Source organism: Mobula hypostoma, chromosome 21 (assembly GCF_963921235.1).
Source record: "Mobula hypostoma chromosome 21, sMobHyp1.1, whole genome shotgun sequence".
In the NCBI taxonomy this organism is placed as follows: Eukaryota; Metazoa; Chordata; class Chondrichthyes; order Myliobatiformes; family Myliobatidae; genus Mobula; species Mobula hypostoma.
In genome coordinates, this window is record NC_086117.1 from 16,980,712 (window position 1) to 17,001,163 (window position 20,452).

Below are 20,452 nucleotides of genomic sequence, written 5' to 3' on the forward strand. Positions count from 1 at the left end.
GCACTCTTATTAGTTTAATTCAAAAGTGCAATCAGTTCATTCGGTCAAAGGAATAATTTTTAGAAGTCTGAGAGTACCACCCCCATATGCTAGTAACATGTCTGGTGTGGGACCAGTCATCAAAATTTCAAACTTTCAGCAGGTACATTTACAACCACAGTACACTGAACTGCATTATGACCATTCTCTGTATTTTCCTTCCCACTCCCTCAGGATTCTAGACAATTTTCTTCCTCTCCTATCCTGGGCTGACTGTTGAGGCCAAAGTTTAAACTCCTTGCACAAATAGGCAGAATGCGCGCTACAGCATAGGCAAGTGAGTGGGTAAGATGTAAGTTAGTATGCTCCTTCTGCCATTTACAGTGCCCAAATGCATGAATCTGAGATTCCTAATATTATCCTGAAAGGTTCTCCTCTAACCTTTAACAGTCATGGGCCAGGGATTCTAAGGAGTCAATGGGAATGTTGCATTACTTCAGGAAGTTTTGAGTACATCCTCTGCCCTCCAGGTCGCATTCCCATGACAGTCTGATTTAGAGAAACATACATAAAATGCTGGAGGAACTCAGCAGGCCAGGCAACATCCATGGAAGGGAATAAACAATCAACTTTTTGGGCTGAGTCCCTTCATCCCAAAACATTAACTGTTTATTCCCCTCCACAGATGCTGCCTGGGTTGTGGAGTTCCTCCAGCATTTTGTGTGCGTTGCTCAAGATTTCCAGCATCTGCAGAATCTCGTGCTTGAAGTCTGGGTCTGTTTTGGGAATCTGGTCTTGAGCATACCAGTGACGTGGCCTGACTTTGTGAAACTTGGCACTGTTGGTCTGGGAAATGTCACTGGCATTGGTTCACTTACTTTTCTCATGAACCTTGCAGAGATTGTGCTATCTTTCCACTGTGCTGCTTGTTACTCTAAATATGGTTACATCAGAACTACTTACAGCAGCTCACACCAATTTGTATAGTCAAATGTTTGCATTATATAGGTTCCTGTAATTTATACTGCTGCCTGCAATTTCCCACAGAAGGGTTTGAAAAGCCCATATAAATGTCTGAAAAAAAGAAATCTTTTAAAGAAATTACAGATTTGCCAAAAATATATCTTTTTTTTGGCTTTACAAGGGCATTGGATTTACAATGCTAATTTAAAAACCAATAATCTCAATTGCTACTTTGTTTCCATGTGCAACGTTACACCAAAACAGATATTGTTTGTTCTAGCATGATGTTCCCTATTGACATTACCAACACCTGTTGTGCTTCATGCTGAGAATTGTTTGTACAACCAACTCTCAAAAGGGACATAATACTCTTCCAGATGTAGGAAAATGTTGCTACTCTATGCATGAATGCTGTAATAATGGGAAGGAACGAGAGGATGCTCTGAAGGACAGAAACGAACTGGACAGGCTGGCAAAGCCCAGAAGAGGCTTTTTTTTAATATATAGAGGCCACAGAAACCCTGCAGGACTACAGCCAGGCATTCCTTGAGGAAAGCTGATCTTAACTGAAGACCTCCCTGGTATGTGCAGTGTCTGAATACCCGCATGTCAGGGAAGCAAACGTCTGAGCCTTTACCTGTGGGCTGAAGGAAAATTAGAGGAAGTTTCTTCCGCTGGAATAGGGAATTTGGGTGACCTGTTTCATGCAGAGAACAGCTGCATCAGCCTGGAATGATTCTGAGCTAGGAAATAGAGAGCGGCCTGATCTTGACTTCCACAAGCATCAGCAAGCTATTCAAAGCAAACCACAGACCAGGAGGTCAGTGGGTGACAAATAATGCTATGTGAGTGTAGGCTTTTTAAACTAGGATGGCTTCAGGAAAATAAAAGGGTGAGTAAGACATAGAATAAAACAAGGAGCGCAAAATACTCAGCAAGCCAGAGAGCAGACTAACAGAGTTCACATTTTGGCTCTGGGACCCTTCACCAAAATGCCACCCTCCTACCCGAATATTTGGATTTCTTTTATTTTCTCATATGGGTGGCAGGTAAGGTCATCATTTGATTTCCCATGAGACGGTGGTAATGAGCCACCTTATATAATTCTACAGTCCATGTAGAGATAACCCCACTGCTACTGGGTAGGTTTTGTATTTGGACATCATGCCAGTTAGAAAAATGTAAAGTGATACTGCAGTGTTAAGTCATTTACTGACTAGATTAATGGCCACACAGTAGATATTTCCACAAGAGTAAAGCTACTTTGATCTACAGAAGGCAAACTACAGCTGCACTGTGAGAAGGGCGAAATTCATTTTGCATTCCAATACGACAGCTTTAAATCAGCAATTTCAAATAGTGGGTCTCAATAATGCTGAGTTGTCTCATAAATTCATTTGGTTCTGAAATGGAAGACATTACTTAATCTGGTCTAGATCTGACTCTGGACCCACCAATGTGGCTGACTTTAAAATACATTGAGTGGCCACTCTACTAAGTACACCTGCTCATTAATACAAGTATCTAATCAGCCAATCATGTAGCAGAACTCAATGCAAAAAGCATGCAGACATGGTAAAGAGGTTTAGTTGTTGTTCAGACCAAATAACAGAATAGGAAAGAAATGTGATCTAAGACTTTGACCGTGGAATGATTGTTGGTGCCAAACAGGCAGGGTGGTTTCACTAACTCAGAAACTGCTCATCTCCTGGGATTTTCACACACAATAGTTTCTAGAGTTTACAGAGAATGGTGCAAAAACAAAACAATAAACATCCAGTGACTGGCAAGTCTGTAAGTGAAAACACCTTGTTAATGAGAGGTTAGAGGAGAATAGCCAAACCGGTTCAAACTGATAGGAAGGAGATAGTAACTCAAGTAATGAGATGTTACAACAGAGGTGTGCAGAAGAGCATCTCTGAACGCGCAACACATCGAAACTTGAAGGAGATCAGCTACAGCAACAGAAACCCATACTGGGTTCCACTCCTGTACCTAGTAAAGTGGCTATGGAGTATACCCTCAATTCAGATATAATCAAGGACAGGCGATGGATGTTGTGAATGGACAATCAGTGACACCAACTGCAGTGAATGAATATAAAGTTACGAACAAGAAAAGTCATCTCCCTGCTATCACCCAATCCCTTCACCAGTTACAGCACAATTTCTTCCCTTACCCCCAAACTGACCCATGACAGTACATTCTAGCTGTAATTGACAGTGGAACCCCTGGCTGATTTAGACTACTCAGCTCTCTGCTCTTCCCAACATAGGACACACAAGACTCATTATAGCCCAAACCATTTTTCCACTTTAAGTCAAATCAGTTAGTCAAATTAAAACTATAAATTTCTCAGCATCCAGGTTAGTATTACCAAAGGGCAGCATATTTGGCAATTTTCACGTGGGTCAGTACCGTGGGCAGTTTTGGTCTCCTTATTTAAGAAAGGATGTGCTGACGTTGGAGACAGTACAGAGAAGATTCACTAGAATGATTCTGGGAATGAGAGGGTTAACATATGAGGAATGTTTGTCTGCTCTTGGACTGTATTCCTTGGAGTTTAGAAGAATGAGGGGAGACCTCTTAGAAACATTTCGAATGTTAAAAGGCATGGACAGTGTGGATGTGGCAAAGTTGTTTCCCATGATGGGGGAGTCTAGTACGAGAGGGCCTGACTTAAGGATTGGAGGGAGCCCATCCAGAACAGAAATGCGAAGAAATTTTTTTAGTCAGAGGGTGGTGAATCTATGGAATTTGTTGCCACGGGCAGCAGTGGAGGCCAAGTCATTGGGTGTATTTAAGGCAGAGATTGATAGGTATCTGAGTAGCCAGGGCATCAAAGGTTATGGTGAGAAGGCGGGGGAGTAGGACTAAATGGGAGAATGGATCAGCTCATGATAAAATGGCGGAGCAGACTCGATGGGCCGAATGGCCTACTTCTGCTCCTTTGTCTTATGGTCTTATGGGTCTGGAAATAGTTTAATTAGTACTTGCGGAGTCAGAACTTTCCTGGCTAGATTATGAATTAAAGATTCTGAGATAACAGAGGAACTGAACCCTCGGTTAAATATCAACTTAGGGTGAAGGTGGGGGTAGGAGTCATATCAAGCTTTGAGTTGACTGTGTCAATGTCTCCTCTCTTTTCCTCCCCCACTCCCTACCAACGGTCTGTCACTGTTTAAGTACAGACAGGCATTCCGCAAGAATAAATAGAAGCAAACATAAAAATGTTAATCATAAACCCCTGTAACAGGAAGATTCATTTGCAATCGTGTTGCAACATTCATCTGCTAACCTCTGAGTTTATGTCAGACAGAAGATTAAAGTCTGCTGTCTCTGCTGGTTAGAGGGGCTGAGTGCAAAACAGCCTATGGCAGTCTGACCCAATATGTTAAACAAATCTGGGAGGCTCTGAAACTGCTGCTACGCCAGGACTCAAAAATTCTCAACCCAATCCCACAGGTCTCCATGTTTCACATGTTGTTAAGACATCACAGAGGGTAACAGGCAGTTTCACACCTGGGTGGTGGTGATGCTGGAGCCACGTCCGACTCAGTTGCAAAGCCAGTGATGCATTTAATTTCTGATGGTCTCCTGCCAAACCCAAACTCAGCTTCTCCCTCTCAAACTGGAAGTCCTCCAGATCTGGACACAGCTTCAGGGAGCACTGGGAAAGGAAATGTTTGGAAGCAGCTCATTATTCACAATGACTGTGCTTAATCTCAAGTACCAAGTCCCTCATGGTCAAACATCAGCATTGATTGTCGAGTTTAACAGGTCAATCGGATGAGGTGGCAAGTTGTTGGTGCTGTAATAGTGTTATGCTAACTGCTAAGTTGTCCCAAGTGTCTTACTGTTCACTCAATCACTCTTCAAATGAAATCACTATAATAATGTAGATAACCCATGCAATCAACAAGTTTCCACAAACAGCAGTGTGAAGACTAGCCAGTTAATCTACCCAAGCAGAGAGTGTGGGCTGAGCATCTACTTTCAAATATTTGGTGTCCACCTCAGAGTTGACGAGGGCTTGATAAAACATTCCATTTAAGAGACATCACCTTTCTCAGCACTGTCCAATTACACCCATGTGAGCAGTTCACCCACTAGCCCGTATGTCATGGGAACGTGGAAGGGAACCAGAGCACTCAGAAGAAACTCAGGCGGTCCTGGGGAGGATGTACAAACTGCCTCCAGACAGTGGCAGAATGGAACCTAGGCTGCTGCCACTTTAATAGTGTTGTGCTGTCCATTACACTACCATAAGGTGCCAGTCTACATTTTTGCTCAAAGTTGTGGCACGGGACCTAAATTTCCCACTGTCTCAGGGAGAATTCTGTGGTGCAGCCAACAATTAGGTGAAAGCTACAGCCTTTAACCACTGAGGTACACAAGAGGTATTAAAGAACCACCCTGCTCTCAATGTCCAATCAGTAAATAAGAAACACTGATTAAGTATATATGAATAGAACAGCTGCTGTAATAGGCTTCAGTGATCTGAATGGGGAAAATTGAATATCTGTGATGGGATACCCAAGCTTTCTGAAATCTACGACTGCCACAGCAGAATGAAGAACAGCAGGCCAAGCAAACGTAGGATCACATTGGATGTTGTTGGACCCCATGGTAAAAAGAGCCTGCATGTCTTAGTCCACCATAGGCCAATCAAATGTACCAGTGATGACCCCTTGCTAGGACCGGGACCGGGACTGGGATTTTGTTTTTTTTGCATTCTAAGAGACAAACCCTCTGTGCAGCAACACTCCGAGGGGTCAGCAGGGTAAGGTAATACCATCTTTAGCAGCTACAGCAGTGAACTTCCTTCCATCACAAGGGTAGAATTACGGTAGAAGGGGCGGCACGGTAGCATAGAATCATGGCTGAAAGATTATAGCTGGGAGCTTAATGTCCAAGGACACACATTGTATTGAAAGGACAGGCAGGAAGGCAGAGGAGGCGGCATTATTCTGTTGGTAAAAAATGAAGTCAAATCATTAGAAAGAGGTAACGAAGTCGGAAGGTGTTGAACAATTGTGGATAGAGCTAAGGAACTGCAAGGGTAAAAAGACCCTGATGGAAGTTGCACACAGACCCCAAACAGTAGTAAGAATGTTGTCTACAAATTACAATCGAAGATAGAAAATGCATGCCAAAAGGGCAATGTTACAATAGTCATGTCAAACCTCAATATGCAGGTAGATTGGGAAGATCAGATTGGTGCTGGATTACAGGAGGGGGAATTTCTAGAGTGCCTGCGAGATGGCTTTTTAGAGCAGCTCGTGGTTGAGCCCACTAGAGGATCAGCTATTCTGGACTGGGTGTTGTGTCATGAACGAGAATTGATTAGAAAAGTTAAGGTAAAAGAACTCTTAGGGGCAAGTGATCATAATATGATTGTATTCACCCTGAAATCTGAGGACAAGCTAAAGTTAGATGTTTCAGTATTACAGGGGATAAAGGGAATCGCAGGGCCATGAGAGAAGAGCTGGCCAGAATTGGTTGGAAAAGGACACTGGCAGGAATGACAGCAGAGCAACAATGGCTGGAATTTCTGGAAGCATTTCCGAAGGTGCAGGATACATACATCCAAAAGAAGTAGTATTCTGAAGGAAAGGTGACACAACCATAGCTAACAAGAGAAGTCAGAGACAACATACTAGTTGAAATGAGGGCATATAACAGAGCAAAATTTAGTCAGGTTAGGGGATTAGAAGTTCTTAAAAACTAATTGAAGGCAACTAAAAAAGTAATTAAGGTAAAGATGGAACATGGAAGTAAGCTAGCCAATAATATTAAAGAGAATACCAGAAGTTTTTTCAGATATATAAAGTGTAAAAGAGTGGCGAGAGTGGATATTGGAACACTGGAAAACGATGCTGGAGAGGTAGTAATGGGCGATCACGAAATAGCAGATGAACTGAATATGCATCTTAAATCAGTCTTCACTGTGGAAGACACTTAGCAATATGATGGAAGTTCCAGGTGTCAGGAGTCATGAAATGTATGAAGTTACCATCACCAGGGAGGAAGTTCTTGAGAAACTGACAGGTCTGAAGGTAGTTAAGACACCTGGACCAGATGGTGTACAGCCTAGAGTTCTGAAAGAGGAGACTGAAGAGATCATGCCGGCATTAGTAATGATCTTTCAAGAATCACTAGGTTCTGGAATGGTTCCAGAAGACTGGAAATTCTAAATGTCACTCCACTCTTCCAAGAGGGGAGAGAGGCAAAATGAGGGAAACTATAGGCCAGTTAGTCTGATCTCAGTGGTTGGGAAGATGTTGAAGTCAATCATTAAGGATGGTGTCTCAGGGTACTTGGAGGCACATGATAAAATAGGCCATAGTAAGCATGGTTTCCTCAAGGGAAAATATTGCCTGACAAATCTGTTGGAATTCTTTGAAGAAGTAACAAGCACGATAGACAAGGACAAATTGGTTGATGTTGTGTACTTGGATTTTCAGAAGGCCTTTGACAAGGTGCCACACCAGGCTGCTTAACAAGCTACGAGCCCATGGTATTACAGGAAAGATTCTAGCATGGATAAAAGCAGTGGCTGATTGACAGGAGGCAAAGAGTGGGAACAAAGGAAGACATTCCTGTTTGGCTGCTGGTGACCAGTGGTGTTCAACAGGGGTCTGTGTTGGGACCAATTTGTTTTACGATGATTTGGATGATGGAATTGACGGCTTCGTTGCAAAGTTTTGCAGATGACATGAAGATAGGTTGAGGGACATGTAGTTTTGGAGGAAGTAGAGGGGCTACATAAAGACTTAGATTAGGAGAATGGGCGAAGAAACAGCAGATGGAATACAGTGTCGAGAAATGCATGGTCATGCACTTTGGTAGAAGAAATTAAAGGGTTGACTATTTTCTAAATGGAAAGAAAACGCAAAAAACTGAGGTGCAAACTTGGGAGTCCTTGTGCAGGATTCCCTAAAGGTTACTTTGCAGGTCGAGTGTGGTGAGGAAGGCAAATGCAATATTAGCATTCATTTCAAGAGGACTAGAACATAAAAGCAAGGATGTAATGTTGAAACTTTATAAAGCATTGGTGAAGCCTCACTTGGAGTATTGTGAGCAGGTTTGGCCCCTATCTTAGGATGTGCTGAAACCAGAGAAGGTTCAAAGAAGGTTCACAAAAATGATTCCAGGATTGAATGGCTCGTCATATGAAGAATGTCTGATGGCTCTGGGCCTGTATTCACTAGAATTCAGAAGAATGAGGGTTACCTCATTGAAACCTATCAAATGGTGAAAGGACAAACAAGAGAAAATCTGCACGCAGACGCTGGAAATCCAAACAACACACACAAAATGCTGGAGGAACTCAGCAGGCCTGGCAGCATCTATGGAAGAATAAGTACAGTCGATGTTTCGGGCCAAAACGTTGACTGTACTTTTCCATAGATGCTGTCTGGCCTGCTGAGTTCCTCCAGCATTTTGTGTGTGTTGAATGATGAAAGGCCTTGAAAGAGTAGATGTAGAGAGGATGTTTCCTACGGTGACAGAGTCCAAGACCAGAGGAGAGAACCTCAGAATAGAGGGACATCCTTTTAGAACAGAGATGAGGAGGAATTTCTTTTGCTGGGGGGTGGTGAATCTGAGGAATTCTTTGCCTCAGGCAGCTGTGGAACCCAAATCTTTATGTATACTTAAGGCAGATGTTGATAGATTCTTGCAAGGTCAGAGCATGAAGGCATTCAGGGAGAAGGCAGGAAACAGGGGCTGCCAGGAAAATTGGATCGGCCATGATGAAATGGTGAAGCAGTCTCAATGGGCCAAAATGGCCCAATTCAGCTCCTGTATCTTATAGTCTTATAGTTAGCACAACGCTTTACAATGCATGCAGCCTGGGTTCAGTTGGTGTCACTGCTGTTTGGAAGGACAGCACAGAGGTAAACGAAAGTCACAAGTGGGCCATGAGAAGGGAAAAAGAACCACTTATCCACAAGGCTAAGTTAGAAGCATGATGGAATACTCTGTACTAGTCTGGATAAGTGAAACACTAGCAAATCTCAGGAAGCTTGACATTCCAACACCCTGAACATTCATTCCCCCCACAGTGTGTACTCACTGTAACATGCACTCCAATTACTCCCCAAGGCTACTTGTGACGGCACCTCTCCAACCCATGAGCCCTACCACCAAGGTGGACAAGAGCAATGGGATCGCCTGCACCTGAAGATTCCCCCAATTAGCACATAACCCAGTATGGAAAGATATCATCCATCATCACTAGATTTTAATCGTGAAAATCCCTACTGTGGGAATACCTTCTCCAGAAGCTTTACTGTAGTTCCTGGATGCTGTGTACCACCTAGAAATGGGCAGTAAAAGTACACCTCAATTTGGATTCCTCTCCCAACCACTCAAATTTTACTTACTCCAATCTCGTTTGCTCTTTCAACAAGGACAGCCATTGGCCCACTGGGTTGTGGAACTGTGAATGCAGGGACGCCAGGCTGGAAAACAAAAGGAAAATGTGACAGTTTACCCTAGAAGCGAAGATCAGAATTCCAAAGCAATAATAAGTTGTCACTTGTCAGAAAAAGACAAGGGAAGAGGAGGGACAAAATTTCATGACTAACATCAATGAGAATAAACCTGATTCTTTGGAAAGAATGGGCACTTACTTAGCATTTGAGGATATCCTAAATTATTCCATGTAAAAATCTTTTTTGAGGAAAGTTAAAAGAATAAACATCTTGTAATTTCAAAAGCAAATTTTAAGATTTTGAAGTGTTCAGTGGAAAAGATTCTCAGCTTTCAAAAAGTTAGCTTTTATTGCATGCTCAAACTCATAGTGTATCTATGTAAGCACGACTGGAAGAATCATATGACCATCAACATTAAGATATTTACATTCTACTTGTAGCTGCTTCTTCTTACCTTGAATATGCCTCCTTTCTGCCACGCGATTTTCTCCATGGTGTCTCCTAGGATACTGACATGATCAATCCCCAGTGATGACACTCCACACACTATGGGACGCCTAAACATTTCAAGCAAACTCAAGGTTAATGTGTCAGATTAAATACCAAGCAGTAGTGCTTAGGCCAGCAATCATGGATGAGAGAGGAGCTTGTTGCATGCACCAGTATGGAACTGTAAAAAAACAGTCAACACAGACACATCGCCGAGCAAAATAAAATCCATTACCTTATTATGTTGGTACAGTCATAAGCTCCACCAATCCCAACTTCTAATATTGTGACATCAATCTGAAGGAACACAAATGGTAATGCTTAGAATTTAAGGGGTTTGTTTCACGGTGATTTATCCCCATCAACCAATTAGTCACAGAACAGTGCAGCACAGAAGCAGGCCGTTTGGCACATCCAGTCCGTGATGAACTATTCATCTCCCTAGACCTGCACTCGGAACATAGACCTCCATACATCTCCCATTCATGTACCTATCCAACTTTCTCTTAAATGTTGAAATCAAATCCTCACCCACAACTTCCACTGGAAGCTCATTCCACACTCTCAACACCCTCTAAAGGATGAAGATCCCCCTCATGTTTGCCTTAAACATTTCACCTTTCACCCCCAACCCATGACCCCCATTTCTAATCTTATACTACCTCAGTGGAAAGAGCATTTAGCCTACTTATACCTCTCATAATTTTGCATCAAATCACCACTTGTCCTTCCTTGCTCAACGGGAATAAATTCCTCAGCTATTCAACCCTTCCCAATAACTCACGTCAAGGTAACATTCTCTGCACTTTTTCCATCTTATTGACATCTTTCCTATAGGTAAGTGACCAAACTACACACAATCCTCCAAATCAGGTGTCAGCAGCGCCTTATACAACTCCAATATAACAACCCAACTCTTGTACTCAATACTATGATTTATGAAGGCCATTTGGGTCATCTAATAGACACACATAATACCTCAAGACTACTCTTGAACATCCAGTTATAAAGAGGAATATATATTGAAAATAATTAAGTTGTGCAAAAAAGTGAGATCACTCTTCTCACCTCCTGGTTCCTCCTCCTTCCCTTTTTTCCATGGTTCACTTCCTGTCCTATCAGATTCCTCCTTCTTCAACCTTTTACCTCTTCCACCTATTCCCTCCCAGCTTCTTACCTCATCCCATCTCTCCCTCACCTGGTCTCACCCATCACCTGCCAGTTTGTATCCTCCTCTCCACCCTCCTATTCTAGCCTTTTCCTCCTTCCTTTCCAGCTCTTATGAAGGGTTTTGGCTCTAGACTTTGACTGTTTATTCCTCTACGGAGATGCTGCTTGACTTGCTGAGTTCATTCAGCATTCTGTGTGTTGCTCAAGACTACCCTCACTTTCTCCATACTAGATACTATACCTTTTCATGCAAGAAGATGTGGAAGGCAAGGATGGTGAGAAACCGAAAATATGCAGGCATGGTCCCGGAGTCACTGTCCTGGGTACAGCATCAAGACGAGGCGTGGAGGGAAAAAGAAGAAAACCATTTAGTGCTGTTTCATATCCCATTCCCCAAAGTATCCAGAGGTCCCTTATTTATAACAAGATCACACAAAAGCCTTCATCTCCGAAGGCCCCACAATGCTAGTTAATGCAACTTGCATTCTGCAAGTCAAAAATCAGACGAACACATTCATTCCTTCCACAGTGTGTACTATCTATAACATACACTTCAATTACCCACTCAAGCAACTAATGACAACACCTCTCCAACCAACAAGCCCTACCACCAAGGCAGACAAGAGCAATGGGAACTCCAACACCTGATGATTCCCTCTAGTTAACACATAATCCTGATTGGAAATATTTTACTGACCCATCATCGCTGGATTTAAACCCTGCAAACCCTACTCTGGGAATACATTCACTAGAAGGACTGCAGTAACGCCAGGCTACTGTGTTCTGCCGTCTTCTCAAAGGTAACCAAAGAGGACCTTCTGCAGCTGTACAGGGCCCTGGTGAGACCACACCTGGAGTACTGTGTGCAGTTTTGGTCTCCAAATTTGAGGAAGGACATTCTTGCTATTGAAGGAGTGCAGCGTAGGTTCACAGGGTTAATTCCCGTGATAGCGGGACTGTCATATGTCGAAAGATTGGAGCGACTGGGCTTGTATAATCTGGAATTTAGAAGGCTGAGAGGGGATCTTATTGAAACATATAAGATTATTAAGGGATTAGACACGCTGCAGGCAGGAAACATGTTCCCGCTGATGGGTGAGTCCAGAACCAGAGGCCACAGTTTAAGAATTAGGGGTAGGCCATTTGTAACGGAGTTGAGGAAAAACTTTTTCACCCAGAGAGTGGTGGATATGTGGAATGCTCTGCCCCAGAAGGCTGTGGAGGCCAAGTCTCTGGATGCTTTCAAAAAAGAGATGGATGGAGCTCTTAAAGATAGTGGAATCAAAGGTTATGGGGATAAGGCAGGAACTGGATACTGATAGTGGATGGTCAGCCATGATCACAGTGAATGGCGGTGCTGGCTTGAGAGGCCGAATGGCCTACTCCTGCACCTATTGTCTATTGTCTAAATGGGTGGCAAATGCTGACCTTGCCTGGTTAATGCAATTTGTACTCTGCAAGTCAAAAATCAGCAACACACAGGATTAAGTACTCATTACACAAAGGATAACAAATTGCTCCAAACTAATGAATTGGATCAAAATCCATTCCAGTTAATCACACTGGAAATATTTTCAAAGCATGGTTCATGATGGAAGCTTACTACTAATGAGTCAATAGCACCTATGAAATGGGTATTTGATTCGAGACTCATGAAAATAGAAAAGGGAAACTTAAAGTTTCTTGTTGGTGTAGTATACGCAACTGCCAATCATCACAGAACCCTTTATGTAGATCTAGAAACATTGTTCAACAACACAATTCTTGTGACAGAAATCATCAGTACTTGAAGAAAGAGTGAATAAAACAAATTGAAAAATGCCCCGACCAATGATGATCAGTCTCTTACCTTTGTTTCTTCCAATCGATTATACACTTGCCAGAAGTACTTTGTGAAGAGATCTTTGCTGATTGGTTTGCCATTAATCCTAATTCTCTCCCTTACTTGCACCAAGTGTGGGGAACTGTTTACAAGAGATGATTAAAATACACCAACTGTAAAATGCAGTGAAAAAGCTCGCATGAGCAAACAGCAAAAGCAATAAACCAGGCGTGTATTTCAACTGCACCTTTTCCCAAAGTTTCAGAATGGTCCAAAGCACTTTACATGCAATGGAGTGTCACTGCTACTGTAGAAGTGCAGCAATCAATTACCTCACGTCAATTTTCCACAAATAGAATGACCTCTTATATCTATCCTAATAAAGGGCCTCAGCTCGAAATGTCGACAGTTTATTCCCTTCCATAGGTGCTGCTTGACCTGCTGAGTTCCTCCAGCATTTTTGTGTGTTGCTCTGGATTTTCAGCATCTGCAGAATCTCGTGTTTATGACCTCTATCTATTTGTGCATTATGGGTTAAGGTTTAGGTCAGGGATTCATCAATGGTAGGGGGCCCAAAGAAAGGCATAAAAAAGGTTAGGAACCCTTGGTTTGGGAAAACACTCCTGTTCTAATTGAAAACAATGCTGTAGACCCACCTGAGCAAAAACAGCCTTGGTTTAAAGTATCATCTGAGAGGTGTTACCTCCCACACCACAACATTCCCTCTGGATGCCAATGGAGTACTAGTCTACATTTTTGTTTGAAAGACAATGGACCAGGGCAGGGCAGGGGTAGGGAGAAACAAAAGAAATTCAAAATCCAGATAGCACGAGAAGGGCAGTCAAAAGTACATCAGGGTCAAGAGTACATAAAAGGGTGTATGGAAAGAGAGTAAAAGAGCAAAGTACATGAATGAGATTATTAACATTTAAACTATGATTGAGATTGTTCACTTCCTTGTGACTCTGGAAATAAACAACAGTGTGTAACAGTAAATTGGCATAGAGCATGACAGTGAGATCTTGAAAGAATGCATTTTTCTAACTAATTACAGCCTGAAACAATAGTTCAGCTGTTCAGAAACAAACAACCCCAACCCCATTTGGCCAACACCAAACTCATGATCATTAGTGAATCAAGCAATACTTCAGCCTCACATTGGGATCAGTTCATACAATGAACAGATTCTAAAGAGCAACCAACTCATTTTTCTTGTTAAGTGTTGAGATGAACGTGATTTTTAGCAACTGGATTGCAGTGGAGGGCTCACTTCTATTTCTGTCATCCTGTATTCATTTCATGAGTTCAATCCAGATGCAATGTTAGCTCTACACTGCAATTACGAATAAGCTTAATTATCCCATCTAGTTGAGACTGTATGACCTTTAACATATTCAATACAGCTATCTGTTTCGATACCAACTGAGATTGTCTAGACTAGGGGTTGCCAACCCATCAATCGCGATCGACCGGTTGATCTTTGAGACTTTCCCAGTAGATCCCGAAGAAAAATCAAAAATAAATACACAAATACTGTTGTAATGTGAGCATTATAAAAGTAAGTAATACTAAATAGGATAATGGTAATATAGCAATATTTTCGCTAAAAAGCCATTTGTAAAGAGAGATTGTTTCCGGGTTGCGGGGGTTTAGTTCCGTTCTTTCTGCCCAGTGCGCATGTGTGTAGTTCCCCCTCCATGCACCGCGTTTTCAGCGTAGCCTGTGCTGCATCAAAGTGACCCATCAGATTAGATAAGAGTACAGACTGTCGCAAACATCAATATACGGCAGTGTCCCCGACCTCCGGGCCGTGAAGCAGGCAGGGGTGCAGCGGTAGTTGGGATGCACACAGCACATCTTTAAGAAAAAAAGCCAAAATAAACAAGCTAATTAATTAGGTGAATGTCGGCTCAGATCAGAGGCAAAGCAATCTGCACTCGCTCGTGATATCCTGATAGCATGGCGGAGGTTCCACAAAAGAAGGCAAAAACGTACAAATTCCATCCAGAATGGGAAGAGGAATTTCTATTTACCTTGGTGAAAGACAAGTGTGTATGTATGTTGTGCCACCAAACACAAGCACTGACTAAAAGAGGGAATCTGGAGCGGCACCACAACACCAACCACCAGGAATTTAAAGACACCTCCCCCCAAAGAGCGCAACTCGTGCCAGGAAAGTTGAGGCGCTGAAATCGGGGTTGAAGGCCCAGGAATCATTTTTCACAAAACACGCTGCTCAAAATAAGGCTGCTATTGAAGCATCATTTCGTGTAAGTCACCTTTTGGCTAAACACAAGAAGCCTTTTACAGATGGCGATTTATTCAAGGAAGCAATGGTCATTACCGCAGAGACTGTTTTTAATGACTTTAAAAAGAAAAACGGCATCACAACCGTAATACATAATATACCGCTTGGCCCTGCAACAGTGACAAGGAGGGTAGAGTCACCGTCAGAGGACATGAATATTTTTCACTACAGTTCGATGAATCCCTGGATGTAATGCAAACAGCTCAGCTTGTTGTATTTGTCAGAATGGCTTTCCAGGATTTTACAACAAAGGAGGACTTCCTCACTTTTTTGCAATTAAAGGAAAGAACGAGGTGAGGATATTTACAATGAGTTTAAAAAATATGTCCGTGAAAATGACATCCCCATTCATAAACTGGTGGCAATTACTACTGATGGGGCCGAGCAATGCGTGGTGTGCGCGTTGGTTTTATAGCACTAAAAGTCAGTGCCTACTTCAGGTCAACTTATCTATGTGAAATTGCATTTTCACAGATGAAAATTGTTAAATCTAAGTACAGGAGCTGACTTACTGACAGACACCTCACTAAGGTTGCCAACTTTCTCACTCCCAAATAAGGGACAAAAGTAGCAGTCAAATCCCGGGACATTTGTGTTTACCCTGAGAAAGACTACCATGACCATGAAGCCTTGCGCGGGCACCTGTATGTGCATGCACGTACATGTTGAGTTTTCTTTACCCGACGAATCGGTTTTGGGTTAATCTTCATTATTTCTACTTTATATAGGCTGTATATTTATCACATCATTCCTGCTTTTACTATATGTTAGCGTTATTTTAGGTTTTATGTGTTATTTGGTATGATTTGGTAGGTTTTTTTTGCTCAAAATTCTTTTCCATATAAATTAATGGTAATTGCTTCTTCGGCGTAAAGCATTTCGGCACGAAAGGTTTCATAACGCTCTACCTTAGCGGGGGAATACTGGACAGTTGGCAACCCTACACTTCACAGACTGGCTGTCTGTACTTGAGCCAAATTTCAGGGAACTAGCAGAAAGTATTCAGCCCCAGTCATCACACTGAGTGCAACAGTCAATTTTTATTCATTTATTTTTCATATTGAGATAAAATTAAATAATGAAATTTAGAATTAAAGGTGTGAAGTATTGTAATATTCTTAAAGAAGGACAGCTATGGCCTGTGTGATATGCTAGTTATAGTGTTTTCTCGTTTGAATTAATTTGAAAGTTTGACAAAAGTATTTTGTGTAATTCAAACACAATTCGCCCAAATAAAAGGCCTCAAATTGTAAGTACAATCTGAGCTGTTTTTTCTCTAAACCATTTAGTAGGTAGATCTTGCCTTTCACTGAGGTTGACGTAGGGGATCTTGGGCTTAAAAAGGTTGGTGACCACTAGTCTAGACCAATTTCCAAAAAAAAACTTATGCCTGCATACCAAAAGGAGGGAATGCTGTATTTCTAGACTAGATTTGAAACTGTAACTCAAAAATGAAATGCTATTTTTAAATTTTAAACTCTACACTTCAACAGTTTGCCACAGGAATGCAGCCATTACTTTACAAGTTGGCTACTTACAGATAATTCCTCAGCCCAAGGAGAGAACATTTGAGCATGAGGGAAAAATTCCTTCAGATAACATTACTCTGAAGCAGCATTTCTCAATACCCATCAACTAAGCTTTTAATCAATACCCAACCCATTGGATAGATTCAGCCAGGTACAGATGTACCGCAGAGAGCATTCCGACTGACTACATCACCGTCTGGTACGGAGGCGCCAATGTACAAGATCAAAAGAGGCTTCAAAGGGTTGTAGACTCAAGTGAGTTCCATCACAGACAGAAGCCACCCCATGATCGAGGACACTCTAAAAAAAAATGCAGTGTCTCAAAAAAGCAGCATACATCATTAATGACCCTCACTATCCGGGATATGCCCTCTTCTCATTACTATCAAGGAGGAAGTCCAGGAGCCTGAAGACGCATAATCAACTTTTCAGGAACTACCTCATTCTCTTTGCCACCAGGTTTCTGCATAGATCACGAAACCACAAACACCGTCTCACCATTCCTCTTTTGCATTATTTATTTATGGCTACAACTTTTCCTCCACAGTCTACAGCAGTACAGGTGTATCACAAAGCTGTGCGCCTACCCTCCGCTTTACTCACTTTATACTTAAGACTGTGTGGCTAAGTAGATGACACCACTGTCATAGGCCAAATCAAAGGTGTTGATGAATCAGCATATAGTAGGGAGACTAAAAATTTGGCTGAGTGGTGCCACTTACTCAATGTCAGTAAGACCAAGGAGCTGATTATTGACTTCAGGAGGAGGAAACCAGAGGTTCATGAGCCAGTCCTCATCGGAGCATCAGAGGTGGAGAGGGTCAGCAACTTAAAGTTCCTCAGTGTTATTAATTCAGAGGACCTGTCCTGGGCCCAGAAAATAACTGCAATTATGAAGAAAGCATAGCAGTGCCTCTACTTCCTGAAGAGTTTGCGAAGATGTGGGGGTAGAAGGGTGGGTTGACAAGTTTGCAGACGACACAAAGGTTGGTGGTGTTGTAGATAGTGTAGAGGATTGTCGAAGATTGCAGAGAGACATTGATAGGATGCAGAAGTGGGCTGAGAAGTGGCAGATGGAGTTCAACCCAGAGAAGTGTGTGATGGTTCACTTTGGAAGGGCAAACTCCAAGGCAGAGTACAAAGTAAATGGTAGGATACTTGGTACTGTGGAGGAGCAGAGGGATCCGGGGGTACATGTCCACAGATCCCTGAAAGTTGCCTCACAAGTAGATAGGGTAGTTAAGAAAGCTTATGGGGTGTTAGCCTTCATAAGTCGAGGGATAGAGGTTAAGAGTCGCGAGGTAATGATGCAGCTCTATAAAACTCTGATTAGACTGCACTTGGAGTACTGTGTCCAGTTCTGGTCACCTCACTATAGGAAGGATGTGGAAGCACTGGAAAGGGTACGGAGGAGATTTACCAGAATGCTGCCTGGTTTAGAGAGTATGCATTATGATCAGAGATTATGGGAGCTAGGGCTTTACTCTTTGGAGAGAAGGAGGATGAGAGGAGACATCATAGAGGTTTACAAGATATTAAAAGGAATAGATAGAGTGGACAGCCAGCGCCTCTTCCCCAGGGCACCACTGCTCAATACAAGAGGACATGGCTTTAAGGTAAGGGGTGGTGAGTTCAAGGGGGATATTAGAAGAAGGTTTTTTACTCAGAGAGTGGTTGGTGCCTGGAATGTACTGCCTGAGTCAGTGGTGGAGGCAGATACACTAGTGAAATTTAAGAGACTACTAGACAGGTAGATGAAGGAATTTAAGGTGGGAGCTTATATGAGAGACAGGGTTTGAGGGTCGGCACAACATTGTGGGCCGAAGAGCCTGAACTGTGGTGTACTATGTTCTATGTAAGATCTGGCATGACATCTAAAACTTTGACAAACTTCTATACATGTGTAGTGGAGAGTATATTCACCAGCTGCATCATAGCCTGGTATTGAAATGCCAATGCCCTTGAAAGGAAAATCCTACAAAAAGCAGTGGATACAGCCCAGTCCATCATGGGTAAAGCCCTCCCTAGCATTGACTACATCTGCACAGAGCATTGTCGCAGGAAAGAAGCATCCATCATCAAGGACCTCCACCACCCAGGTCATGCTCTCTTCTTGTTGCTACCATCAGGAAGAAAATACAGGAGCCTCAGGACCTACACCATCAGGCTCAGGAATAGCTATTACCCCACAACCATCGGGCTCTTGAACTAAAGAGGCTAACTTCACTCTGTCATTGAAACACAACCAATGGACTCACTTCTAAGGACACTTCATCTCACGTTCTTGATGTTTATTATTTATTTATTATTATTATTTCTTCCTTTTTGTATTTACAGTTTGTGTCACACTGGTTGAATGCCCAAGCTGGTACAGTCAATCACTGATGCTAATATGGTTATTATTCAATTAGGGACTTATTGAGCATGCCTACAAGAAAATGAAATCTCAGTATTCCATATGGTGATATGTATGTACTTAGATAATAAATTTACTTTGAACTTTATAGTAATTTATCATACTTGCATTGTACTGTTGCTGCAAAACAAAAAATTTTCCAACTTATGTCAGTGACAATAAACCTGATTCTGACAAGTAGAAATCAGACAGGAAATTGGATCTGAGAGCTGTACAAGATCAGCCATGTTCTTATTCATTAGTGAACAAAGCTCCAGGGATGGTGTGACCTATGCCTGGAATATCTCACTGCCCCCCTTTGTCCTCCAAATTTCCTTCTCAAGAGTACTTTTACATCTCTTATTATCCTCATGGGCCTCACTCAATTCTGCAGTCTACATCTATTTATTTACTGAGAAACACTGCGGAATAGGCCATTCAGGCCTTTCCAATTTAATCCTAACCTAATCACAGGATAATTTATGATGACCACTTGAACTGAATTGAACTGACTTGACTTTATTTCTTACATCCTTAACATATATACCAACCGGTATGTCTTTGGACTGTGGGAGGAAGCCCACTTAGTCATGGGGACAATGTACAAACTCCTTACAGGCATCTGACACATAACCTTGTCTTTTTCCAGACCAGATACTCAATATCTCTTGTCAACCAAAGTTCCACAATCTTGCCAAACTTACCCTACAATCTTAGTGAGGAAAGACACTCACTACAGGATATCAAGTCTCTGATCAGCTTTCACATCCAACAGAAGTTATGCAACTATTTCAATAGAGTTTTTGATCAATCTTGTCGCAAAGTTTGCAAACAATATGAAGGTAGCTGGAAGGGCAGGTAGTTTTTGAGGAAATAGACTTTATAAAGCACTGGTGAGGCCTCACTGGAGTACTGTGAGCTGGCTTGGGCCCCTTATCTGAGAAAGGATGTGCTGAAACTGGAGAGGGTTCAAAGGAATTTCATAAAAGTGATTCCAGGATTGAATGGCTTGTCATATGAAGAATGCTTGATGGTTCTGGGCCTATATTCACTAAAATTCAGAAGAATGAGGAGTGACCTCATTGAAACCTATTGAATGGTGAAAAGCCTTGATAGAGTAGATGTGGAGAGGATGTTTCCAATGGTGGTAGAGTCTAAGACTAGAGCAGGGGTCCCCAACCTTTTTTGCACCACGGACCGGTTGAATATTGACAATATTCTTGTGGACCAGCTGAGCAGCGGGGTGGGGGGGGGGTGTTCAAGTAGGTTTAAACTCACCTCAACATGTCTTTTACAGTTAGGGTTGCCAACTTTCTCACTCTCAAATAAGGGACAAAAGTAGCAGTCAAATCACAG

The 20,452-nt window shown here is 42.2% G+C and overlaps 1 protein-coding gene across 1 annotated transcript in view; it reads right to left on the reverse strand.

The window, feature by feature from the left end:
- fpgs (folylpolyglutamate synthase) overlaps positions 1-20,452 on the reverse strand; it is a 74,256-nt gene that overhangs the window by 21,940 nt on the left and 31,864 nt on the right. Inside the window, exons 5-10 of the mRNA XM_063073534.1 lie at positions 12,892-13,006; positions 11,284-11,361; positions 10,108-10,169; positions 9,838-9,940; positions 9,333-9,410; positions 4,465-4,612 (exon numbers count right to left, since the gene is read on the reverse strand). Coding sequence (XP_062929604.1) covers positions 4,465-4,612; positions 9,333-9,410; positions 9,838-9,940; positions 10,108-10,169; positions 11,284-11,361; positions 12,892-13,006 — 584 coding nt within the window. The remainder of the gene's footprint in view (positions 1-4,464; positions 4,613-9,332; positions 9,411-9,837; positions 9,941-10,107; positions 10,170-11,283; positions 11,362-12,891; positions 13,007-20,452) is intronic.